Source organism: Chlamydotis macqueenii, chromosome Z (assembly GCF_036417535.1).
Source record: "Chlamydotis macqueenii isolate bChlMac1 chromosome Z, bChlMac1.mat, whole genome shotgun sequence".
Lineage (NCBI taxonomy): Eukaryota > Metazoa > Chordata > Aves > Otidiformes > Otididae > Chlamydotis > Chlamydotis macqueenii.
Genome location: NC_141593.1, coordinates 53,625,837 through 53,653,212, shown reverse-complemented (window position 1 = coordinate 53,653,212; position 27,376 = coordinate 53,625,837). Strand labels below are relative to the sequence as shown.

Sequence of the window (27,376 nt, the reverse complement as noted above, 5' to 3'; positions counted from 1 at the left end):
ACAGGCTGCATAAATCTTCCTAGAAAAGGGCTTTATTTTCTTTGCTTATAGTTTTGCCAGATTTGAACCATTTGGTCTGAAATTTTCTATACCACAAACAGATTTGTTTAAATTTTGTGGAATTGTTACTGTCATTTGAAGAACAAGATTAGGGAAACTATACTGCTGATCTGTATTAAGGAAAACAGAAATCCCTTCTTTCTGATAAATTGCTTCACATTCATGCTTGGGGGTGGCTACTTGAAAGGTGGTGTGTACTGTGGAAATCTGCCTACAAACTGACTATGATTTTATAGGAAAAATGGAGACAATGATGCTCTCCAAATATAATCTACTGGAAGGGTGTTTTGCCATCTGACAAAAAGAGTAATTACTCATTGTTCCACCAAAGCACAGCAGTGAAGTAACTTCAGGAGGTGAAACAGAAACACTCTTGTGTGACAGTGGGGAGTGGAGAGGGACGTAAAATCACTTGGGAATGGAGAAAGGAAAGGAACAGGGCAGTGGAGACTGCAACCGGCAGAGGAGCACTGGCCAGGACAAAGGCTTTAAGGAGAAGATACACTAGGAATGATCACAGATACCAACGGGACAGAGACCGAAGAATCTGTTGGTTTTAGAGCATGCACCTTTTGGCACCAACAGCAGAAGTTCACATTTCTACACTCCTTTTTGTTCAGCAGTAGCTAAAAGCAGACTGGAAGTTTTTTGGCCTTCATTAATTAAAAGGATTAAGCCTATGCTGAGGAGACCAAACTGATTTAATAGTAGCAGCCAGGAGTCAAAATTGGCCCTGCCTGGCTATTTCTAGCCCAGGCTTGAACCTTTGCGCTTTGAAGTCTAATCTTCCAGCCTTAGGCTGCCATGTACCATACCTTTGATCCTGAACTTTCTTGTGAAGTCCAGAACTGGAGAAGAGCAATTATTTATGTAGTATGGATGGGATAGCAGTTACTTGTTTTTAATTTTTGTTTCTTGGCAAGGAACAGTAAAATTACATCCAGAATTTAGTAAAGAGTAGAAGCATTGAGATCTCCTACACTCAAAAACAGGGAAAGGTCAGGCTTAATTCTTTCCTTGCATCAATGCTTTTGACTTTTTATAAGAGAAAAAGTGTGTAGGGAGACATAATACTGTTTTTTAGATCTACTTGATATAAGTGGAAAAATAGAATTTGGACATATAAGCCCTCTTTAGGTCTGCAATACAACATTAATTTCCAATTAAATACAACTTGAAAAGAATTATATGGCAGTTCACTATATGAAATCACTTAGATCATCTGAGCAAAAACTGCAGTGAGTGGGAGGAAGCGTTGACAGGGTTAGAAAGGTAATGAAGTCATTTATTCCAATGGGATGCTATGCTATTGGTGATCTTTTTGCTTGCAGAATATGGGAAGTGAATTATGTTTTAATCCTTTTAAAATACAATAACTTATTAGTTTTCTAAAGGGCCCTGTGTTTCCTAATTTCTGAATCTTAATTTGCAAACTTGAAATTATTGTAAATTTGGGTGTAATTTGTGTAGTATTTCTGGGAAATGCGTATTTTAGCTACTTGTATTTCCAAATACTACATTTATGTAAGTTTTCATTCTTTGCAAATTCATTCATGTGTTGGTTTTGGTTGTGGGGCGGGCGTGCTACGGTGTCAGCTTCTGCAAGAAGCTGCTGGAAGTTTCCCCTTTGTTCAGTGGACTCGGCTGGGCCTAGGGCGGACCCGCTGCTGGCCATGGCCAAGCCAATTGGTGGCAGAATGTTCCATGATAACACCTCTGCCATAACGTATTTAAGAAGGGGAAAAACAGAAAAAAAAAAAAAAGGAGAAGATGTGAAGAAGCAGAAGCAGGGGGCAGAGAGGGGGAGGCGCGAGCCTTGTGGGCCTTGCAGCCTTCACCCTCTGGCCTCCTGCTGGACGCCATCTGGGCCCAACTTGGCCCGGCCGGGCTGCAAGAAGTGGAGAGGAGATGAGATGTGAAGAGATCCTGAGAGACGTCTGCCTGAGCCAGCTGTGAAAAACTTCTTGTGAGAGGAACGGCTGCAGACGCCAAGGTCAGTGAAGAAGGAGGGGGAGCAGTAATGCGGCTCCTGGCCGAGATTCCCCTGCAGCCCGAGGTGCAGCCCGTGGTGAGGCCGGCTGTGCCCCTGCAGCCCATGGAGGCCCACGGAGGAGCAGAGATCCACCTGCAGCCCGTGGAGGACCGCATGCCAGGGCAGGTGGACGGCTGAAGGAGGCTGTGACCCGTGGACAGCCCGTGCTGGGGCAGCCGTTCCAGAGGGACTGCACCCTGTGGAAAAGGAGCCCACACTGGAGCAATTCTTGAAGGACTGTAGCCTGTGGGTGGGACCCCAGACTGGAGCAGAGGAGGAATGTGAGGAGTTCTTCCCCCAAGAAGGAAGGAGCTGTGTAAAGTGACGTGTGATGAACTGACCACAACCCCCATTCCCTATTCCCCCACTGTGCTGTTTGGGGTGGGAAAGGAAGTAGAGAGAATTGGAATGAAATTCAGCCTGGGAGGAGGGAGGGGTGGGGGAAGGTGTTCTTGTTCTCTTCCTCATTATGCAGCTTTGGTTTTAATAATAAAGAAATAGTTTTCCCCAAATCATGTCTGTTTTGCCCATAAGGGTAACTTCAAGGATCTCTTCCTGTCCTCATCTCAAACCTTGAGCCTTTTTGTTCTTGCCTCCATTCCCTTGGAGGGTTGAGGGAGTGCGTGAGAGACTGCGTAGCTTGGTCCTGAGCAGGGCTAAACTATAACTTTTCACTTGGGAATATTTAATTTATTGAATTTATAATCCCTCTCTAGAAGACAAATGTGTAGGTAATAGTGAAAGTTTTGAGGATGTTGACATGCTTACTGTAATTCTCAAGTGGCTGTCAGCTTTAGAAAAATAGTGGTATCATGAGATTTAGAGTTAAGTGTTCTGACAATCTATTTGTTTGATTATGGTGAACAGCCTTTACTGTAGTGTCTGAACTGATAACTTCTGAGTCATTTTCACTGATGCTAAATTGGAAAGTTACCCATGCATTTCACTGATATCTTTCATAGCCTTTATAAAAAGAACTGTGTAGTGCTTACTTGAAATAAGAACAATAAACATCTATGTTTTGTATACACCTAGATATAGTAGAAGTGGCAAGCAGGTTTATTGCCTGTACATACAATGTAATAAGCATCTGGAAAATGTTTTCACAGACTAATGAAGACATTACATAACAATTCTGTATATTACTTCTCATCTTCTGTGTTTACACAGAGTCATGAATAAAGCTCTCCGACAATCAGTCACTGTCAGTTAAACTAGTCATGTTCTACCCTAATGGAGAGATGGAAGATGATAAATAGGAAAGGAATCAAGTATTAAATCAGTTCAATTTGTATGTTAAAATACAAACTTTCCCTTACATATATTCTAGCCTGTTTATAGAAAAGGAGCCCTTTTATGGATATCATCTTGTTAGTTTTGGTGGATACAACTGGTGTCCAAGATAGAGGTACTATTTGTTTCAGCTGAGAAATGCTGATCCACTGTTTCTCTGAACTTTTAAGTAAAAGTTTTCTTATTTTTTGGTGTTTGCTAAGTTGTTACACTGAATCTTTTTAAAACTGAAGGCTTTTCCAGATGCTAAGTGAAGACTTTGGAGGCTAGGGTGGGGCTGTGGCTCTCCTAGGTTAACAAAAAAAGTAACTTAAAGTAACTTTTTAAAAGCTACTGTGGGTCAGCTTCCTGGGAAGTATCATCTTACTATATGATGTCACCATCAGTATGAAATAGGACTATTTGCCACCTTGACAGAGGAGTCCTTTTCTTAATATTTATCCTATTAAAAAGAAACGTAATGTTATCCTACAAAAATAGCCTCAGCTTTCTATAGTTCTGGTCTCATTCCTTCAAGATATTGTAGCATTTTACAGTTAGAGACAGGAGAAAACTAAAATGAACTATTGCACTTTGTTTCAATTTTTACTCTCCTTTCCCTATTCTTTTCTGCCCTATGTCCTCTGTTCAAAACACAAATTAAGCCAACCAACAATTTAATAAAAACAAGAGCACACACATTTCTGAATGATTTAGGTCAATTATATTGGTAAAATCCAAAGTCATTGGTTTGTTTCTTTTTTTTTTTTGTTTTCACTGGGATTTTGCTTCTCTTGAGTATTTCTCCAAATATATCAATCCTGGCCGTTTGCTGTACCCCATTGCACTTCCTTATTTGTCATCTCATTTTGTGTTGTTCCCGTGTCTTCCAAAATCTTTGTGGTAAGCATTTACAGAACTGCTTTCTGTACATTTGATTATGCTATGACAGATTTGGTATGAAACAGAATGATGTGATATAATGTTATACAAGACGTAGTGCATGTAGATTATAAATTCCTTAATGAGTTAATTGCTAAGCTAGACATGCTTTTGTGACTTGTAAGAAAATTAAATTTAAAAAAATAATTAAAAATTTGAAAAATTTAGTTTGAGTTCTATGACTTGAATTAGAAATTGCCATTGGGAGGAGGATAACACTTTTTCATAACATAAATCTTCAAATGTGTATTAAAAACAGTAACATTTTCAGCCATAAAGACATATGAGGCAGTATAAAATGAGTTTTAAATTACCACTCTGTGTCTGGAAGACTTTTTCTTTTTAGTAATCAGCAGCACTTCTCAATTCAGAAATCCAACAACGAAGTATCTTGTTAAGGATATTTTATAATACTAGGAGGGTGAAGAGTCACTGTTCAATGCAACATCTCTGGTGTCCATAAAGCATATAACTCAGTAGGCTTGGATTTTGTTTATTTTTAGTGTACGACTAATTCTCAGTGATGTTGTAAGAATACATTCATGTTAATGAATGCTGTATTTTCATCCTATCCAATCAGAAAACACAGCTATGCCTGTGGAAAAGTATAATGGCAATATAATTAGGATTTCTTCTAAGAAAAACATTGTAACAGACATCCTGCCGTGCTCATGTTATTTTAATTGGATGTTTAGCTCAAGGGTGGTTCATAATTTATCATAAACTTTAATGTTAATAAAATCAGCTGGAAGGAAGCTATACTTAATTTCCTTGATTACACCATAAGAAGTAAAATCTTAATTTGAACATCTTTTTTTTTTTTCCTTTTACTGACAAAGCAAGAAGGGAAAACTAGGTTGACAAGGAGATCACACCTTTCACTTCCTCAGCTGAGTAATGACTCAACGTAGTGTGAGTGTAGGAAAATTAAATAAAAAAGAGATTAAATCTGGCCCATCATGCAGACTATCAGTATGCAGGCTGCTAAGCAGCTTTTATGTCAAGCGAATGGAGAAGTATAACAGAAAGTCTTACTGTACTGTTTTTGCCTGTGTTTCTTTCTGAGAATTCTGACTTTCGGGGTGCTCTAGTTCAGTTTTTAATTTTCCAGTGGTAACTTTTGGGAATCCAGTTTTAGGTCTACCAGCCACCAGAACCAGGTTTCAGTCATTCCCAAATTTTGTAGAGGTTGCAATAAATTTGGTGTTTAACTTTATTTTAAGCAGGGAGTATTTAATCAGTAGAGATAGAATGGAGAGCCTTGGTCCATGCTAGGCAGATCTGCTGATGCTTCTGTTTTCTTACTTAATGTGAGAGTTGAAAATGTGACTTTGCAATATATTTAAGTGTTCCAGAGATGTGCTTACCAAGTTAAAGAAAAAGATAATTTTTTTTTTTTCACCAGGCCATATTTATTGTTTTGTTTATTGAAAATCATGCTTCCTGTATGTTAATGTGATATATGTGAAAGTGCTCAAATTCTCATTTTTTTACTAACTACATTTCTCTGGGAAGTTATTAAAATTGCATTCTGTAGGCTTGATCTTTGCAGTGAGCTCATACTGAGACCTTCCAATAGGCCATTATTAAGCTACCAAATTGCTTTTGCCCTGGAGCAGCAAGGGTTTTCACTGCTGTTGTCCCTTATAATGTCATCTTGGATGTTCTTCTTATCTGTATGTTTAATCCTTTTAGCTTCATGCTAAGTTCTGAGCCTGAGTAATGTTAAGAAGCCCTGACTCCCCTAGGTACTTTGTCACACACAGACTTTTTCCTTTTCTGCCTTTTACATCTGCTGATTTTCTATTTCTTTCTCCTAGTAAAAAAAGAGAAATGTCTGATTTCTGTTATCTATTATTTGTAAATTATTCCTCTGTTATTGTAGCTGCGTGACTGTATGTTTCCTCTGTAAAGTTATTATTCCTAACATTAGAAAAATCTGACTGGAGGCAGGTTTTATTTCCAGTTATCTTTGGAGCTCTGCTCCCAGTGCCAAACTCGGTCACCTGCCCTTGCCTGGGGAGGACAGACTCTGCACCCAGGCAGGCAAGACCTCTGCATAATGGGAGTACAAAGCCCCACCACTAGCTTAGTGAGCAAAGAGAGGAACCTAGACATACTTCTGCAGAAAAGGGCTCTGTAAATCTCCTTTGTCTTGGCGATAAGGCATCACATCTTGCCGAACACTGCATTCACACCTACATCCCCAAAGACGAGCCTAAAAGTATAAAAAAGGCCTGGACACAACAGGCAAACCCTGTAGCATGGCCAAAGACAAGTGGAAGAATAAAGATTTCCTCTTACCTCATGCAGATAGAAGGATATGGCACCCTGCGTGGGACTTGCTCAGTGGCTTGCTGTAATGATATAATTTGTTTTTTTTCAGTGAGAAAGGTATAAGAAAGGTAAGATTACTAGTCAGCAGTATTTCCTGCTGTGGGCAGCCCTTTGTCATAACCCTAAGTCTCCCAAACCACTTCTGTGTAAATGTATATAAATAAAGTAAGTAATAGCTGAGTGCTTAAACACACTGCAGTGCTTGTGTTGTCTGTCAAGCCGAGATATACTGAAATAACATGAAGTGGGATGACATTTGTGGTCTCATATCTAGACAAATTTTTGCAGAAGGGGTTGTACCTTCTGCCAGATTTTAAAGTTTTGTTATGGTGGGGTGGTTGGGGGTTGGGGTGGGAGCGGAATCGGGGAAGTTGTGAGTTGTTCTTTTCTTGCTGGACGCTGTCTCTCAGGACTCCTCTGCTCCAGCATGCCCATAACTGAACGCGTTCTTCACCCAACAGCTTTTGCAAGATGCCAGATTTTGAGGGCAGTCGGAATAAACACACAAGCTTCAAAGCAAATCACATAAATTTAATGCCCTTAGAGTTTTAAACAGAAAGTCAGTGCTCTGCTATAAGTGCTGATTTTTATGAGATTGCCTTGTTTTTATGTTAATGATATGTTATTATTCCACATAAGTCTTAGGTACATACATGCCCTGATCTGTTTCTCTTCTAGTTTGCCAATTTCCATCATCCTTTATCCATTTTGATACCTCAGAATTTTTCAGTATGTTGTGTTTATTACCAGAAGACAGAAATCCAAACAGCATGGACTGAGCTTGAAGAAAGGAAACTAGTTAGCTGTTTAAGATGGCCAAAAGGCTTCCAGGGAGCTTTTTAGGTCTCTTAAAGTTTTCTTCCCTTAGAAGCATGGTTATGCTGTCCTTTTATGCCAGTTAGTTTTAAAAACGTGTATTACCTCCATCTCACATTCTTGCCTATATCCTTAGAGCAGCACTGCATAAAAGATTGCAATGAGTTTTTATCTGATGCTCCCTGACTGAGTGTAATTTTAAATGGATGCTGAAGATTGAATTCTTGTTTTCCGTCTTTAAAGCTATAACCAAATATCACTCCTATGCTAAGCTTTTAAGTTTTTCGGTTATGTATGTCTCTTTATAATGCTTGTCCTTTCTTTATTTTGTGTGGAAAATCTATTCAAATGTGACTAATGGACTGGGAAATTGAAATAGTTAAACTAGTGCTTTGTGAAATATTGCTAAATGTGAATAAGCAAAGACATTTGAGGCCAAGTGTTTTCCTACATGGTTTTTGTTGTAGGTGTTTAGACATTAATGTAAACAAATGTGTAAGATATTCAGACAGTTGATTTGCTTGATTGATGAAGTTTTTAAACACAGAATTCATGGTGTTACTTAATGGAAGTTATGGATGCTGTTCTTCATACATAATTTCAACATTATCTGATAGTACTAGAATATAAATCCGAACTTAATTGGTTATGCAAGTATTTATTGAAGTTTCTTCTAATAATTAAAGGCTTTAAAAGCTTCTATGTGCCATATAACATACGTCATGTATTAACAAATTAAAAATACTCTGCATTGTCAGTGTTTCCAGTTTCCCAAAGCTTATATTTTTTGTGAAGGATTTTTGGAGAATGCCAGGTGCAGATTCCCTAATATTGATAGTACAGTAGAAATTTCTGCCACATATTCCTCTTCAAATTATGTTTCATAATATCAGAATACTTATTAATATAGAATTGTAGGATCATAGAAAAATTTAAATTAAAGAGACTTTTAAGATCATCTGGTCCAGTCCCTTGCTATTCAAGTAGCATCAGCTTCAACGTTGAAGATCAAAGTTGCATCAAGTTGCACTGGATTAACATGACTTAACAAGTTCCCCAAACTCATATTTTTGCAGAAAGTAAGTGTTTGGGGGTTACAGAGTGATGTGGTAGATGCCTATTGCTGTCCAAAGGCAGTTTATATTAATTAGTGGTCAATAAATAATTGTGATGCTAAGCTTAAAAGGAGAACTTTTTTGGTGCATGGCTTGTATAGATAAATCCTTTAGATATAGTAGAGATGATCATGTTATTTCTTTTAACATTTATGGAAAGTGAAGTGCTGTTTCCAAATAACTGTGGATTTTGAGGAGCATAAGTCTGTTTGATTTTCCTGTATTTTGTATCAAAATGGATTCTGCAGAACATTAGGTGAAACTGAGAGTAAAAAGCAATAAAAATAGCTTGAAAAATATTTTAGCTTTATTTTTAACCTCCAATTTAAGCCTCAAACAGTAATAACTATTAAAGACTCCTAAAACCCAGTCAAACAAGATGAGGAAAAACCTTTTGTGTCCCAATAATTGACTGCACTGATACATAATCCCTCAGGGCATTTCTCTTTTGTAGGCTATAATGATGAATATACTGTGAATATTAAACACAAATAATTGCTTTCTTTGAGGACTTTTAATTTAACCAGAAATATGACGAACTAGTGAGCCAGAAAAGCATTTCTACTTTGAAGCAATTTACCTCAAAACTTAGATTTCAGGGTTTGCAGCCCTGAAACTTGATTTTTTCGTTTGTTTTTTTTTTTTTTTTCAGATTAATCAGAAATTATAATGGCTTTTTCTCAGTATTTTCTTCAACATTTGAATTGCTGAAGTACTTCAAAAGTAAGGATACTTACAACTGAATCAGTTGAGAAAGACCTTTTGAGCTCCTGCAGAGCAGTGTAAGGTGTACATTTTCTGAGGTGGATAATATGTTAAGTAAGGTACAGAGATGTGGATTCTTCAGTTGGATTTATTTCCTGGGGGAAGTCATAAATACCAGGGAACTCTTTGTGTCAGACTGTTGTAGTTCACATAGTTTACATTGCCCACTAAGCAGACTGTACCTTGTAAAATAACACTACTGTCTAAGGATTTTCCATGAGAAAGGAGCCTCATGCTATTTATAGCTACTATAGTTACTGGGGCAGGGACATGCGGGGGGGCTACTTTCTCTTGCTGTATAAAATTGCTCTCTCCCACTGTATTAACATTACACACTCAGAGTACTTGAAGCATAAAGACTATAGAAACATTTTTTTTTTTTAACATTGCCCTGTAAAATTGAGGCACAGAAGGTAATCTCCCCATTCTTCATTTAGAATGAAGAGATCTCATGCATTGCAGGTGGCTGGGTTGTGAGTGGAGGGAGTTACTTTCCCGTGTCAGGTGATGTGACAGGAGTGCAGATCACATGCTGAGCTTCTGTCCTTGTTCAGCTTGTATGTTAGGGATGAAGTAATGGCGTGAAGCACAGCCAGGCAGCACAGCCTCAGGCCCATTACAGAATGTTAATGCCCTGCCCCTAACTGCAGTTGGTTAGCATAAAACGAGGCGGAATGGAGAAAGGCTTTCAAACACATCATATGAGAAAGTTGGTCTCTACAAATGAAGAACAGAAAGGATGCATTATGGCTGGTTTTTTAGGCATAGCTCTAGCCAAGTATCTGTGAAATACTGTCCCATGCCCCTTTGTACATTTGCAGAACATACTAGAGTGTGTAAAGAGCTCTATGTCCTGAGTTGTTTATATGGATACTACATGCTACACAGCTTCAAATTCTCTGAGCTGTATACAAAGCTATTAAAAGTATCCCTTGTTTTTAGGAAAATCCAACCAGAAAGAATTGTTTGGGAATAAATGTTAACTGTCAGCAAGCTCAGACAAGAAAAAAACAGTTAGTCAAAGTCAGTGCCTTTGACACAGTTCTTCCAGAACTGAATCCTTTTTTAGAGCTCACTGACAAGTAGTGAACCGTTATCAGCTCTCCTCTCTCACAGAGGTGGAACAGTTTACTCAGAAACAAGGCAGCAGTCTCTTAAATCTTGCACTGGGGTACTGGCTATCAAAAACTAGGCATCCCTCTTTACTGCAGGAATAAAATCAGAATCCCTGTTTCTGAGTGAGCTCTCAGACAAAGTACCTGAGGAACAGCCACCAGCAGTGAGTGAGGGGCAGAGCCGCAGGGAAGGGTGGTTGTATGGGGAGCTACAGCAGCCTTTGCAGCATGGCAGGAACCTGCGCGAGATCCACTTTGGCAGTATGGCCCTGAGGGTGTGGGAGGGTTTGGGTTGCACGAGGGTAGATTGCCCCTCTACCTGCCTGGGGGGAGCCTGAGAACATGCCGGAGAGGGGCATGCTTACCTCCCAAGACGCGTTTTAAGTATGTGGCTGGTCCCAGTGCACTTTCCAGTGTCTCACTGGGAACCCGTGTAGCTCCATGACAGTGTGGATGTGTTTTTCTCTCCTGAGCTCTCTCAATGATTTAAGAGTGGAGGAGCAACCAAAAGTCTGAGATCACTGAAATACACAAAGCTGAAGTTATGATAAGGAAATGAGTTGTATCTTCTCCGTGATCACTTCTCCTTTTTCATCCAGAATAGGAAGTGAGTCAGATCTTCATCATCATCAAAACTTCTGAGCCAGCCTTTTCCCTTTTGCATGCTGATGGGAAGAAAATTGGCAGTGAGTGGGGAACTGTTTTTCACGGTCACTGTTGCACTGTTCCCAATTTGTTAATCCCTCACCCCTTCCCCATTTCTGGTGGCGCTCCTACCCTGAAGGCTGGCTTGTGCAAAAGAAGGGGGTTAGTGACACCAGGCAGACCAAACCTCAGCAAGCTGGAAGGGTGACAGCATAGTTTCCTTAAATCTGCTGACTTCTGAAATGAAGTAATTTCCACAATTGTTCCACTTAAATAATGCACAGAGTAATGTAAAATGTTTTGCTGTTTTCTTGCATGTGTGCAGCTCTGCTTGCTACTACAAAAATAGTAGCAAAAGTTCAAGCTCTGCTTGAACTACAAAAGTTCAAGTATATACCATTCTTTGTCTAACATATGGGTTTTTTTTTTTGCTTGTACAGATTTGTTGGATTTTATTAGATTGTGTGCTTGGTGAAGTATCTTTATAGCAGGAGGGTAGCTAGAATCATACACAAAACACTATGACTTCTTGTCTGTCCTACATTGCAGGAAAAGTTGGGGATTTGGAGTAGAGTTTTTTAGTTTAAAGCTATAAAGAGGTGAGATGTCAAAAAAGTCTGCTAATATTAACAGAGAAGCACTGTTCCATGAGTGCTTTATCTTAGCTTGTCCTGATTTTCTTTCTACTTGACATACAGTGTGCTGAGCTGATTTCAGTCCAATGGCTTGACTAATGTGAGAAAGGAGGTGGGGGGGGGGGGGATGGTCCAAAAGGGTTTGCTGTTAACTTTATTAATCTCATTAAGGTGGGGACTAGTAGAAGAATTATAAATAATTAATACGCAGTTCTACTTTTATAGAGTCTAAAAAATTAGCTCTTATTTTTTATTTTGATCACTACATATCATACCTAGCTAATCTGCAAATAAGAAGTTAGATTTCTTCTATTGAGTGAACGGTCCTAATGCTAAAGAAACTATTAATTGAAGTTACCGTGTGCACTTGTAATTTTTCTGCTCTACTAACCCCTGCCTACCAGAGCTGGAATTAATACATGAATTTTTGTTCATCCTGGGGACAGTGTCAGCAGGAAGACTGTTGATTCTGGTGCTTAAGTTATTTAATATGTCTGTTAATGATGTGTGAAATGGAATAGTATTCAGCATTTTTTTCTGTGGCTGTGTTGGCTCAAATGTATTTCTCTAGGAAGAATTAGCGAATATGCCTTTCAATGTACAGCAAGATGTAACTCTTGTATACATGGCATTTTACTATCACTCTCAGATTATAATTACACTCCAGTTTTCCCTGTTGTTTCTGGGTCCATCATATCCTAAAATGGTGGGCATAATATAAACATAGCAGCAGATTTAAATCTTCAATAGTTTGAATAGTGAACATGACTCCTTTTCCTGGTTTGTTTTTTTGGGTTTTTTTTGTGGTAAAATGCCTCACACATTGTTACTCAGATGCATTATAATCTTCAAACAAATGTTTGTGTTACAAAATTATTACATTGCCAGTAACAATTTTACAGATGTGAAGCTGGTTTGTTAGGCATTATACTAAGTGGAAACATAAGGATCTGCTGTTGGCTGAGGACTGTGAATAGAAAGAGGATGTTAGGTATTTTCAATGTAATATCTGTTTGTAGGAAGGTTGGCTACAGCCAATTAATAATATGTAATGAATTCTTACTAAAAACCACGTATTGTATCATTAGGAAGAATTGAATGGATTTCTTGAGTCATTGATTCCCTTGCTCACAAGCAATCTAGTTTTTTTAGAACCTGATTAAATTGTATGCATTACTTGTATTGAAAATCTGATCAAAACCCTTCTTACTCTGACAACTTGAAATTTTCCTTTAGTTTCCTGCCCAGGTAAACCTAAGGCTAGTTTGGTTTTGTTATCTCTCTTTTGTTTAGTTAAGGTATTTAGAGAGAGTATGATTATTATCCTTCATTTTGCAAGGTTAAATAACCCAAATAACATTAACCTCTTCTTATAGGATAGTTTCTGATCCTGGTGAATCTCTTTTATATTGACTTGGTCCCACGCATTTGATAAAGATGCAGGTTCAGAATTGTCTTTCCTATGTCTTTCAGAAATATTCTGATTGATGCAACACAAATCTTGTTTTCATTTTCTGTGGAGGATTCACACTGATGTTTTGTAATCTCTCAATGTCACCTTACTGTCTGCTAATATTCTTATGTTCTCCTTACTTGTCAGTTATTTCCAGTGTAAAAAGTCAACCTTCCTGTGATATTCAGTCACCTGCCTCTGAAAGCCATGGGTGTAGGATTATATGTGTGGTATTATTATAACAACTGAATTTCTAGAGTGTTGCTTCTTGAAATTCTCTGGCTCTTCTTGTGGGGTGTCTTCTTTAATCTTTTAATGATATCGTCAACGTTGTGTTGTGAGCAGTGTCTCAGATTTTGTGCCAGTGTCAGTAGATACGATATTGTTCCTCAGAAGCTTCTGTAATGACTTCCCCCCCAAACTAAGAGTTCCTAATTTAAACATAGCTGGTTACTGCTTCTTTGTTATCCGGTTCATACACATTTCATAACTCCAGTCTTTATTTTCTCCAGGTGACAGTTTTTTCTCATAGCATCATATCAAATGACTTGCTGAAATCTATTTTCTTGTCCCGAAACTTATGATCACCATAGCTTAGTGTTGCATTTGATTATGGTACGCATTACTGAGAACATCCTAATGTCCCTGTAGTTGCCTGTTTTTTTTTTTTAAATCATCCTTTGATTAAATTACTCAGATTGCTGCTGTTCAGCCAAACAGTATCAACTCGAACACATTAGATTTTACATGTAAAATCCCCTTCAAGGGGATTAAATGCCCCTTGAAGTAACTGGAAATAGTGAATAAATCTTCATCTTTAGGAGAACTAAACTCTAAAGAGCAGGAAAGACCAGGAATAGTTCCTGTTCATCTTATTTCTAAATTTATTAAAAGGCCAGTTTAGATAAAATGGACAACAGTTTAGTGCTACTGTAGAATTAGGAAGAGCTAGAGTGGATGGAGGATTAAGTTCCATGTCTCCTCTGTTAAAGGGGAGAAATTGTTTTTAAACAATGCTCCAAGAAAAATTGTGTTAATTTTAAAAGCACCATTTGCATTCAATCTTTCGATATGTGATAGTCTTGCAATAAGATGGTAGGTTGGTTTGGGCTTCTGTGTATATGTTGTACATCAGTAAATCACAGAGATTACAATTGTTTCAGAGCTTGCAATGCAAAATACGTTGTGCTTACATATTAACTACTGTATTTCTCTGTCATGATAATAATGCCTGTATTCTAATTTGTTTCATCTCAATTTTTATTCCTGCTTGCGGCTCAGAGATTCCTCAGAGCACGATTAGATTATTCACATTTCTTGCCAACTTCTAATTTCAACTGGCATAAAAAGAGGCAAGCAGAAGTCCTTGCCAACTCATGCATTAGTTGTGCTGTAAGAATTTTTCAGAAGACAGCAACTCTTCAGGAAAGTCACAAAACAATGCAATATGGAAAAATAAAATCTTATGCCTCCATATTGAATTGAAGACAACTTCTCCCATTCACTGCTTTCACTGAATGTAAAGTGGTTGTATCATGTCAGACTCATAGTTCATTTAACAAAATATCCTCTCTCTGCAGTAACCAGTAGAAGAAGCTGAGGCAGGGGTGTAAGACAATGAAGACATGCTGTGATACAGCCTCAGCTGGGACTCCAGGAATCTACAGTACAGCAATATTGTACAGAAAGTGTACCCTTTTGCTTAACATAGCAATGATGAAAGTCTTCCACAAAACTGTTGACTTACTCTCTGAAGCCACGCAAAATTTTACTGTAAGCAGCTTGCTGTGCCAGTAAGTTGTGTCATTGAGAAAAGGTATTTTCTTTTCTGTTTTTGAATCTTGAGAGCATCATTTTATGTGTCATAGTTCTTTATGTGAGAAGAGATGTTGACTATTCTATCCATTTCCCTTATGGTGCTACTGACTTTATAGCTCTTGGGATTGGCCCTCTTTGCATTACTCCCTTTGGCCCATGTCATCTGTTCATCCACGTGTGTAATCATCTGGTGGACTTGGTTAGTACCATTCTACTCAAGTTATCAATTTCAGATGGGGCATCATTATATTGACAAGGTACCTGCCCACAGCCTTCAGGATTCAGGTGCACTACAGCCACAGCCATATAATGATGTTTCCGATTTGCTCTAGACTTGTCCTCGTGCTATTTGCTTTTGCTTTCATCACTACTGAACATCAATGTGACATTTGTACAGAATTGCCTACTGTGTAACTAGGTTCTCTTTCCGGAGTGCTAACAGCTTGCACACAGTCTGACATTCTTCAGGTATAATTAGGATTGCCTTCTTCACATGTGCTTTGCATTTGTCCACACAGAGTTTAATCTGCCATTTTATTAGCTAGCCATTCAAAAGCATGAGAACTTTTGCAGGCAGGTTTACTTTTACCCTGCTGAATAGTTTTAATTTCGATTAAGTAAATCTTGCTACCTCCCAAATCACCTCCTTTTCCAGATCATTTGTGATTGCATTGGCCAATTCAGGCCCTCGCACAGATCCATTCTCCAGGAAACTTAATCATCTTTCCCTTTGCCTCGTAGGTTTAACCACCTTGCTTAGAAATTTCAAAGCAAAGTTAGGATTGTAGTGAATTGCTTTTGTCTAAATGTTAGTAACTTGGGTTGTAAAAAGATGTTTTTGTCCTGCAATATTGAAAACAAATTTCTGTGTGGCACCTGTAGGAAGAGTTTATGATTTCAGTATCGTATTTGTTCAGAACTGTTTTCTCTGTATTCAGATCTATTAAAAGTTTTCAGTAACATTGTTTAAAATGGATTAGTACAGTTTTGTATATGTGTGATAATATTGTATTACTGAGTTGATTCAATTTTTTTTTCATTACTTCTGTTAATCTGTTTTTGATTATCAAAAGCAAAATCATTACTATAATGGAGTACATCATCTCACTGACTTCAGTGGAGCACGTCTAATAAATCAAGGCATCTGAAACTGCAATGTAATAAAAATGCAGTATTTATGTTAATAGAATATTCCCATTAAATGAGTGCTGCTAATGAATCTACTGTGAAGCTGACCTTGTAATAAGTCAAGGGTTAAAGAAGAATTTGCATGATAGGACAGCATTTAGTTTTACAGTGATAGTTTGTCATCTGTTAAAAATCTTTGGGATATAATACATTATACTACTTTAAATAAAACTTACTATGAAAATTCAGGTATCATAAGTTAAGTGTGTAAAGGTAGTTAATGGTTGTTTTGGTTATATTAGAATACCATTCTTCATTGTGGTTGAAGAAAAACTCAAGTGATTCTTTATTATTAGAGGACTTAGAAAAGAGTGGCATGTCAGAGTTTATGAGGAAGGCTGCAGATACCATTCAGCAACCAAATATCCTCCCCTTCTTTCTTTTGTTTTCAATGTTATACATTTTATTTTTCTTTATTTTCCTATAAGGGAATTTTAATGTGACATTCTAAACATGAAAATCATCGATTCCAATTTTCCCAGAAAAAAATGGAAAATACGAAAGCACAGTCATCTTGCTGAGCGCACAGGAGACAGCTTTAAATAAAAGGGGCCGGGAAGCCATTGTGGCTTGTAACAGGAGAGATGGAAATCTCATCTGATCAGCTGATCTTTTTTCATTACTCAAAATGTAAATTGGAGAGGAAGAAGGGAAAATGAATCTTACAAAGATCAAATATCCTCACCCAGCCTTTCCTAGGCACTTTTCTCTGGGATTCAATCCCTAATCTCTAATCTGCCTGTCCTGTCAGTGTCCATCTCTTGTCCTCAAGGAACCCATATTTCAATTTTTCCAACACTGCTGGTTAAGAGCTGACTAGTACCAGTGCTGTTGGTTCCTGTTCTCTTTGATAGCAAGGAAATGTCCCAAGCCCTCATGTGCCTGCTTCATCTAATCTCATGTGACAAAATACCCACCTCCAAAGACCAAACAAGTGTGTTTTAACTGCTTAGGCAGGAATTCTGTGAATAAGAAGTATATGAATCATTTGTAACGATGCATGTTTTTTCACACTCACTCTCACTTTAATAAAACAGATGTGTCTGCTTTATTAAAGGCTAATTTAAGACAGCTTAAGGTCATTCTCAGAAGTAGACTTGCTTTTGTCCAGGTTATATGATCGTAGCTTCAAAATGCTGGCCTGACTAATAGTAATAGCTGTATTTGCTCAAGTAGAGTCATCTGGAGGCTGAATGGAGTGCGAGGGAGATTCTAGAAATTTTGTATTAAAATTATGTTTTTCTAAATGTGACTGTGTATTTCTTATATATGCTAATGGATTGTAAATAATTGTCATGGTTCTAGCATTGTTAGGAGTTATTTTATATTTATTGACCTGTGCTTAATATTACTTCTAGTAGCAAAACCTCTGTTCTAGAAAGAGTTGCAGTAAAATGAGCAAAATGTTTTCCATCTGAGACATTGTGTCGTGGGACCTCACCTCTCTTGATTTCCTCATTGTATAAAAGACAAACTTCAATACCTATCTCAAAATCTGATTATAGCTCAAGCTTACAACACCTCCTTGAACAACATTTTCTCTCTAATTAGCACAGTTTCCGTATTTATTAATTACAGACCAGTTTGTTGCAGATGAAAAAGAGCAGCCTCTTCTCCTTTATCTGCTACTTATGGGAAATAAATCTCTTTCTCTCGAGTTAGTAGATGTTAGCTTAGCAAAGAGCAGCGGGTCTTAAATGTATTTATGATGTTAATATTTTACTCCTCCATATCACTTCCCATTTAATAATAAATATTCATCATCACGTTACATTAATAATGAGCTAAGTTTTATTTTAGGGAGTAAACTGAGACAGAGGAAGTTTTATGATTTGCTCATAGTTTAGCTGTTAGCACAGAAAGGTATGAAGGCCAAATACTTTAAATCCTAGACCTGTGGTTCAGCCATAAAATATCTTTCTTCACTATTTAGAAGATATTACAATATACTAATTTGACAGATGTAGAATGTAATTTCTTGCCACAGAAGTACATTGGAAATTACACAGTGTGAGTTACACTAGCATAATCTATAGCTTAATTGACTTACTCTACTATGTGTATCCCTGCCAACACACATATTCCAATGGTTACATTTCAATCATTGAATTCTTTGTCTGCATGGAAAAAAAATAGTTTTGTTGAAATGAAGTCCATCCAATTTTTGAATGTGAAGTAGCACTATCCATTTGTGTTTATCTGTGGGAAATACTAGCAGCTTTGTGCTCCATAGACGTAAATCCAAGGTCCTCTTAAGAAACATCGTCCGTGTTGCTAACCTTGCAGGAATGATCTGTGCTAATAAGGGTTTAGACGTAGGTGAAGACTGACTGTTTCATGCATATCACCATTCAGCCTGCACCTAAGAACTCAGAAATGCTATCTACAGACCTTCAGCTAAGTGTTTTGTTTAGTTTTGTACTTAGATGAAGTAAAGATAAAACCAAGATATCTGCCCTCCTGTTTGCTTAGAGGACAATATTTGCTTACTGTGGACAGTGCTGAAACTGAGACCAAAGCAGTTTAAATAATTCCTACTGAATACTTTAAAGTTTAGTGCCTAAAAATAGCAATGATCTGTAAGAATTAGTATTGAACAACAGTACCAATGTGGTTGCTTTTGTGGGTAGAAGCGTTTCCACTTAATGTCTTTTTTCTTCTCTCTCTTCCTCTCTTTCTAGATGCAACAATTGTTCCATGAAAACTATGAACACAACCGCAAGGGTTACATTCAAGATCTTCACAACAGCAAGATTCACACAGCCATAACACTTCATCCAAACAAAAGACCAGCCTACCAATACAGGCTGCACAATTACGTGCTGAGTCGCAAAATTTCCGAATTGCGCTATCGGACCATCCAGCTCCACAGAGAAAGTGCCCTGATGAGCAAGCTCAGTAACAGTGAAGTGAATAAGGAAGATCAGCAATTGGGAGTGATGCCGTCTTTCAATAATTTCCAGCCACGTGAAAGGGATGAAGTCATTGAGTGGGAGTTCCTGACAGGAAAATTTCTTTACTCAATGATGGAGAACCAGCCACCCCGGCAGAGCCTAAGCAGCATACTGCGGGCTGCGCTGGATGACACTGTGATGCAAGTGATGGAAATGATAAATGAGAACTCTAGATCTAGAGGAAGGCTTATTGATTTCAAGGAAATACAGTATGGCTACCGCAGAGTGGACCCTCTGCATGGAGTGGAGTACATCTTGGATTTACTGCTTTTGTACAAAAGGCACAAAGGAAGGAAAGTTACGGTTCCAGTGAGACGTCACGCTTACCTTCAGCAATTGTTTAGCAAACCTTTCTTCAAAGAAGCAGAGGAATTGGATGTAAGAAGCCTGCTGGAGGATACCAACACTGACACTCAATCTTTCTCTTTTCTTTCAAATTCTTTTAAGATTTTTTCCTCATCATTCCAAGGCATCAAAGACATTGGGGGACGCAGTGACAAGAAGATACATATTCTTGTCCCTCTCACAGGAAGATTTGACATTTTCTCAAGATTTATGGATAACTTTGAGAAGACTTGTCTGATTCCCAGGCAGAATGTAAAGTTGGCAATAATTCTCTTCAGTTCCGAGTCAGGCCAAGACTCCAGCAAACACATAGAGCTAATGAAAGAATACAGCATTAAGTATCCTAAGGCAGATATGACCCTGATTCCGATGGCAGGAAAGTTTTCTAGAGGTTTAGGTCTTGAAATGGCCTCGTCTCAATTTGATAATGGCACTTTGCTGCTGTTTTGTGATGTTGATCTGGTATTCACGCCAGATTTCCTCCAGCGATGCAGAGATAACACTATTCAGGGAGAACAAGTTTACTACCCTATCATTTTTAGCCAATATGATCCAAAAGTAATATATGGAGGCAACGTTCCAGCTGACACCAGTTTTGTTTTCACAAAAAGAACTGGATTTTGGAGGGAATATGGATTTGGGATTGCCTGTATCTACAAAAGTGATCTACTTACTGCTGGTGGATTTGATACCTCAATTCAAGGCTGGGGACTTGAGGATGTAGATCTTTTTACTAAAGTGATAACATCTGGCTTGAAGGCTTTCAGAAGTCAAGAAGTTGGAGTTGTCCATATTTTTCATCCAGTTCAGTGTGACCCCAATTTAGATCCGAAACAATATAAAATGTGCTTAGGGTCCAAAGCAAGTACATTTGCCTCTTCCATGCAGCTTGCAGAGCTCTGGCTACAGAAACATTTAGGAGTCAGGTACAATCGAACTCTGTCCTGACATCTCAGTCCATTTGGCCTTTTTAGGGGAGTTTACCTCATTATTGTTATTATTATTTGATTTTGCTGCCGTAGTTTTAAACTCCCTCCTCGTTGTCTTCCAAAGACTGTTGACCTCAAACAGGATGAGTCTGCTGTTCACTGATGTTCCTTATACCTACTGAACTGGTGAGGTGAATTCCTTCACATTTATTTGAAATTCAGTCATGTCACAGCAATTATGATCCCATTCATTACAAGAGACTGCATCAGAAGAATGTTCTCTTTCATCTTTGTTGCATTTCTCAGATTTTATGTGATACAAATATTTACTGGTGAAGGTACCACAAAAGTGCTTTATGCTTCTTCTGGGGATGGAACTCTATAAGATAAACTTGAGTTTTATAATTTATATGAGGACTTATATGTATAAACGCTACTTTTCTTCATCTTTAGAATTTTTAAAGTAAATGAATAACTATGATTGTACCTTTATTTTTTAAAAAAAAGAAAAGCTGAGGAGCTACTTGCAAATACAACTGGTACTGGCTACCAAGGTCCTTAAATGTCTTATTATAATAACAAACTCCTCATTGTTGTTCACTCTAAGTGTAAATGAACTTTATTTTCACAAGGAACAGGATTTAGTCAAATGCTCATGTACACTTCAGAAGATTTGCGAACCAACATCCTTCATTTGCAGGCAAGAAGAAACTATGACTTAACATGGTTATTTATGAAAAAATGCAGGCATACAGTATACTTTTTTTGATACGCGTAGTATAAGTTGCTGTTTCTTTTTTTAGAATGAGTCTGTAATACATAATTTTCTTTTACATTCTTTTCATAAAGCTGCAGTTGATACAGAGTGCTATAAGTTCAAGCTGTATCTTTTTTTTTTTTTACATTGTCCATGAATATTGGTACTCAGCAATTTGTTGTTAAAATTAAAATAATTGTAGAATAATTATTTAAGTTTAAAATTTACTATTGCTGGTCAAAGTTCCTTGCCTTTATATTTATATTAGCGGAGGTTATAAGACTGTGTTAAGATTTATCTCTCTGGACAGCCTGAAGTTGTTGTATTCTGGATTCATGGAGTAAATTCCAACATAAGAAATAATATCAACATAAGAAATAATAAAATAACTTTCTGAATTTCAGAGAAATGTTTATATAGGGGTATATATGTGCATGTGTGTGTGTGTGTGCATGTGTATATCCCTATATATATAGATATATAGAGAGAATCATTTCCAAATATGTTCCTCTTTTCAGTTCCAGCAGCAATTTGTCACAATCATTGTCATTATTTTTGCCACATGCTTGAAACGTTTCATGTTATACTGTGGTAGGAGCTCAAAGACATCCAAGAAACCATGAAAATTCAGCCAGACTTAAATTAATACAGCGGGTACATCTAATAACCTCAGTACCCTTGATTTCAAGCTATATTTCAAATAGAGCTGGGCAAGGAAAGGTAAGCAATTTTTTAATTTAAGTTTTCAGATGCTTAAACACATTTTCATCTGAAACTGATGCCTTCTGAGTTTTCTTTCAAAAAACAACTAAGAAATTGTAATTCACTGACACATCTATTTGTATGAAGCTAGCCTGATAAATTTCCTAAGGCACCAGGAGGGTGTGTAGGTTAGTTAATGTCTCTTATCTGCGGTTTTCTGTTCTGGATTTACCATGCAAGGAAAAAGGCATCCCTGAAAAGGAGTGAGTAAACCCAGAATTGAAGGGCTGGCCATAGCTTTTTGTATGCTTTAAAAAAGGCCATCCCCATTGCCTTGGAGAAGGCAGTAATTGTGGTAGATAAGAACACGTAGAAGATAATCCATGGTTGTCTGCCGTCCCCAAGGAGAGTTCCTGGCTTGTTATTCTCCTGGAGACTCTGGCCTTCCTAGCCCAGTATTGTTAGCTGAAAAGTCTAGAGAACATAAAAGTCAGTATTACTTATGAAATAATTCTTGGGAACAGCTCTTTAAATTGAGTGCAAATGTCATGCTTTGTTCAATTAAAGAGTCAAGAACAAGGAACGTACAGTTTATTTGATCAATCTTGGCTAACTGATGCAACTCGGATTGTAAATATCAAAACCTGAATGTCAGTTGGTAAATGTTTGTGATGATTTCATAAACATGAAATAATTATTTACAAAGACATCTAAGGAAATAATTGTCTGCTGGGATATATTCCAGTGCTAACTTCAATTACTTAACTTAATGACCAGAAAGTATTTGCTCAGCTCAAAGCAAAATAGTAGATTAGAATGAGAAATGAAACCAGTCATTCAGTGGGGATAAAGATGTAAACAGAGGGCTTGCAGGATCAGGTCCTACATGATATAAGCAAAATGCTAGTATTTACCAGTACAAATATTTATTTAGTGTCTGACTGATTCATTTGTTTATATGATGAATTACTTTGTTAAAATCCTGATTATAAATGTTTATTATGAAATATTGCATTGTCTTTTGAAATAACTATCCTGAAATAACTTGAGAACTTGTGTTAGTTTGTTTAAGGAATAATATGCCTTCTAAGGAGATCATATTAAAAGAAAAAAAAAGCACAAAAGTGTTAGAGTAATGTTATGGATGTATAGATTAAGATGGGAATGTCTCTGCTAATCAGTGGTTTGCTTTTGTCTAGTCTGAATCATAATCTTGATTGTAAAATGAAATTTCTATGTGTATGATACCCCTTTGTAAATGCATAACTAATGAATTCACAATAGAACATATTTACCAATTTTTCCAAAACTTCCTTCCCCTGGGAATAGTTTCCCTGGTTTTATTGCTTGAAACTAGGTTGCGAACTGCTCGCACTTCGGCTTTTCACACACTGCCTTTCTTAAAAATAATCTCAGCAATACCCACACGGAAGCCTCAGAAATACTCACGCCACTCCCACCCTATCATGTTTTCTCATTCACAGTACTTAATTTAACAGAGCATTTGCATCTTCTGGATGAAGGGAGAACATCAGGTTGGGCTTCCTAAGACTTGCTGAGTATACTCTGCATCAGGGTACTGGTTCTCAAGCTGAAGGAAGGCAGAGAGCCAGGGGAAGGTGTGAGGCTCAGCCATGGGAGTCGTTGCCTTCTGCCCAAGTCCCCTTCTTGCTGCCACCAGTGCTGCCAGGTCCCTCTCCTTGGAGCTGCGAACAGGCAGCACAAGCCAACGCAGGAGAAGAGCTGTGCCTGCTGCCACCAGCTGCCTTTGGGAAGCAAAAAGGCCATTTTAATCAGGGCTTGGGAGAAGTGAAAGGAGGATGCTGAACTGAGGTTTCACTGGGTTGGGGTCACTGGGTATCTTCTGCAGATCCTGTGCCACCCTGTCCCTGGGTGGAAAGGGAGTTTGGTCCCACACCTCTTCCCTGTTTCCTCTTGAGGGGCATTGTGAAGAAAAGGGCAAAACCAGCAGTCATTCCACTCACTGGGGCTGATGGGCCTGGATGACTCAGAGTCCGATCATATCATGGGACATATGGGGAAAAGGGTGCCAAATGGTCTTCCCAAAAAGCAGTACAGAGAGAGGCACCTTCTGCTCTCGCCAAAGACCCCAAGGATGTTCACGGAAGTGTCTTTTGTAGCCATTTTGCCAGTATGTGCTTAACAGTGCCTCAAGACTCTTGCAAAAATTATAATTATGGTAAAATGGCTCATAGGACAGTACTGTGGCTCCTGAGGAACTGTGGAGACTTCCAAGGAGCTTAAGTTAACAACCACTTTCTTTAAATAGAACAAATAAGCAATTTAAACTTATTTTGGCTTCTTAAGAAGTAATTCTAGTGATTACTTAAGGTGTAGTTTACCACACAGAAGATTTTGCTCCAAAGAACAATTCTAGCTTTAAGATACAAACAAAACACGTGTGCAGTCCACATCTGATTTTCCTGCAACTTGAAATTGGTTAAAATTTTTGGAAAAAATATGAACTAAGAATTGATGAGCCACTGACTGGAGAAAAGTTTTGTGTTTCTGCTCTATTTTTAAAACAGGATCAGATGAGAAGAAGACGAAAAATGACTACAGTAGATACACACAAAAATCAGCCGTGATGTGTGGGTAGCAGTGATGATTATGGTCCTGGACACAATGAGATGTGTCACGAAAGTCTTATTTACAATAACTGAGTATCACTGAGGTTTATACTGTCGTAAGTCTGCAAGTAACATATAAAGTACAATCAGTCAATTTTTTAGTTCTTTAGTTTCTCAGAATAATTTTCTTTATATTTTCTTCTGTCAGTATTTATTCACTTGATTAATGAGCTGGCTTTTCATGACTCAGTCTCTCCTTCCTATTTTTCTTTTCCTTGGGTCTTCCTATTTGCAGTATGTATCACTGTAGCACTTGAAACTTTTTGAGCTAGCATGATATTTCTGTTAGGGTTTTATGATGTCACTGCCATATAAAACTGCTGAGCTAGAATATTTTGCTGAATGCGTTTCCAGTCCTCCTTCAAATTGTTTCCATTTGCCTGTCACTGTAAGTTCAGAGTGTGCTGAATATTATTACTTCATCTCTTTCTCTGGTCTCCTTCATACTGGAATCCTACCAAGGCAAGGAAATGGAAAAACTTTCCAATGCTTAAGTCTAGGAAAACAAACAGAATCTGGGGGTTTTCTTAATCTTTTTTTTTTTTTTTTCTATGCTTGTTTGGGGTTTTTTTGCCTTCAAATATTTTATCTAGAGTTACAGAAGCATATTTATCAGTTCCATAATTTAAATAAAATAAATAATGGTTATTAATATGTAAACCAGCACATATATGGACTATGTGATACAAACTGTAATTTTACATCCTTATTTTCTAGGCACCTAATTATTCAACAGGTGTTTGCCATTTACAGGAACTTTGAAGATAAATTAAAAGCTGATTCAGTGTTTATTTAGCATTAGTGGAAAGCTTAACCATGCAGGCAGAGATCAAAAGATGTATTGTATACTGTAGGCTGCTGGGTTTTGTTTCTTTTGTCATGCTGGTGGGAAGATCTCCTCAGCTCTGCATAGGTTGCCTGCAGTGTGGTAGTATTCTTTACATATCAGCCATGTCTAGCAATGATTTTAAGTGACCGCAAAGCCATGGGCATAGCATCCAGCTTCATACAGGCAGGACTTACTGGACTTACCTAAACATGTGAGAGACTGATCCTCAGATTCAGAGGGACTCTAGTGTGGCATAATGAGATGGTAGGTACATAGGTCAAATATACATGCTGCCACAACTTCTGGGCACAACCACTGAAGGCATCCTTTTAAAAAGGAGGCCCCAGCAATGCAATGAGCTCTGTAAAGATATTCCTGAAAGAGATGTATGCTAGCTAATGTAAGTGCCGAATACTTTTGCTTAGAGCAAGTAAATTGCCTTTAGGTGATTTTATCTAAAAAAAGGATAGAACAAAATGAATTATGAAAAAAAAAAAACCTTGTGCTTGAGATCATGAACGTTTTCATTATTGGTTATTTGGGAAGCCTTCATGACTTGCTCTTGCCCTTGTATAAGGTAATATGGACAAGAAACTATGCTTATTATACACATTCGTCCATACGCTGATGACAAAAGAAGATGAGCTAAATACATGTGTTGAAAATGGTGGCTGAACCATGAGTGACCAGAGGAAGAACTGTTGAGTGTAGTTCAACCTCAAAACTAAAACTCAGACCTGCTGCCAGGTAAGGACAGTAGTCCTAGCTGGGTGTCTTGGACAGACGTAAGAAGTAGAAGCCTGAGTTTGTATAAAGCAGCATGATATCCAGGGGTCACCTTCATGTTTCTAGTGTGTCATTGCTGCTAGCAGGCACAAAGTCCAAAAACAGTGCTACCACCAGTTGAAGAAAAAACTGAGGAATGCAGTTAAGTGAAAAATGCAGTAAAAAGTTTTCATGGGTGACAGGATGGATAGGAATGACGTAAATTCAGAGAGGCGAGTATGTCTGTTGTGTAAGAGAGTGGAACACAAAACTTGTTTTAAAGTAGAACTCGGCTTTCCTTTCTTCCTGAAAGCTTTTCACCTTGCTTTGCATTCCACTTGTACGTGCAGTGACAAATCCTGAAACCATCTGGAGCAATACTAAAACTATAGACCTTTCATACCTGGTTTGTTCTGATCAGCAAGCCCAAGTTCACTGAAGTTCAGCTGGCAATTAGGACTTTTCCATGTTCTCTTTTTAGACATGACAGACTTTATTAGTTATTTAACTGGGAGTGAGATCTTGGACAGCTTTGTTCTCTCTGTGCCTAAGATGCTCTAGTCTTTGCATTGTAACTTCATATATTGCACTGTTACGTGACACATCCCTGCTTTAAATGACGAAGAGTTTCTTTAAGCAAAGGCTACTGGACAGTAGTATACAGCTGGTGTAATCCTGCATCCACAGCTACGTCGTTGAAATAAAATATGTTCACCTGCGGTCTCTTATTCGCTGCATTGCTACAATGGTTTTGCTTGATGAGAAATCCAGAATGAATATGAATTATGACTGAATATTTTATGTTGACAAAGCTGAGCAAATTTATTTAAATAACTGAGGCCAAGTGATGAGCCATACACTCGGCATGTGCTGATACTGGAGGATGTCCAGAGAATACAGAAGCTTTTAACAAAACAATTTATAGGAACATGCCTCTGGTAAAAGTGAATGAGAAATGTTATGCTTTCCCGCCAGAACTACCAGTAGCAGAAGATTTGTATTGCTTGTAGAACTGTATGAGTCATAACTTCTGCTATGCTCAACAGGTGTTTAAGAGAAGGACACAAGGGCTAGATATTGCCCTCATGTATGGAGGAGACCAGACATACCAAGACTTATCCTAGAACACCTTTAGAAGAGAGTCTGCTCTGAGAGAAATACAGGGCTGGGTAAAGAAGACGTCATGCAGTGAACGAAGAAACAACTTTTTCTTTATGCTTGAGATGTTGTTGTGCTCCCCAGGGAGCTACT

The 27,376-nt window shown here is 37.9% G+C and overlaps 1 protein-coding gene across 1 annotated transcript in view; it reads left to right on the top strand.

The window, feature by feature from the left end:
- Positions 1–22,894, top strand: part of CHSY3 (chondroitin sulfate synthase 3) — a 159,598-nt gene extending 136,704 nt beyond the window's left edge. The window contains exon 3 of the mRNA XM_086770595.1: positions 18,875–22,894. Within this exon, the coding sequence (XP_086626721.1) occupies positions 18,875–20,440 (1,566 nt within the window). The 3' untranslated portion in view covers positions 20,441–22,894. The remainder of the gene's footprint in view (positions 1–18,874) is intronic.
- The last annotated feature ends 4,482 nt before the right edge of the window (positions 22,895–27,376 follow it).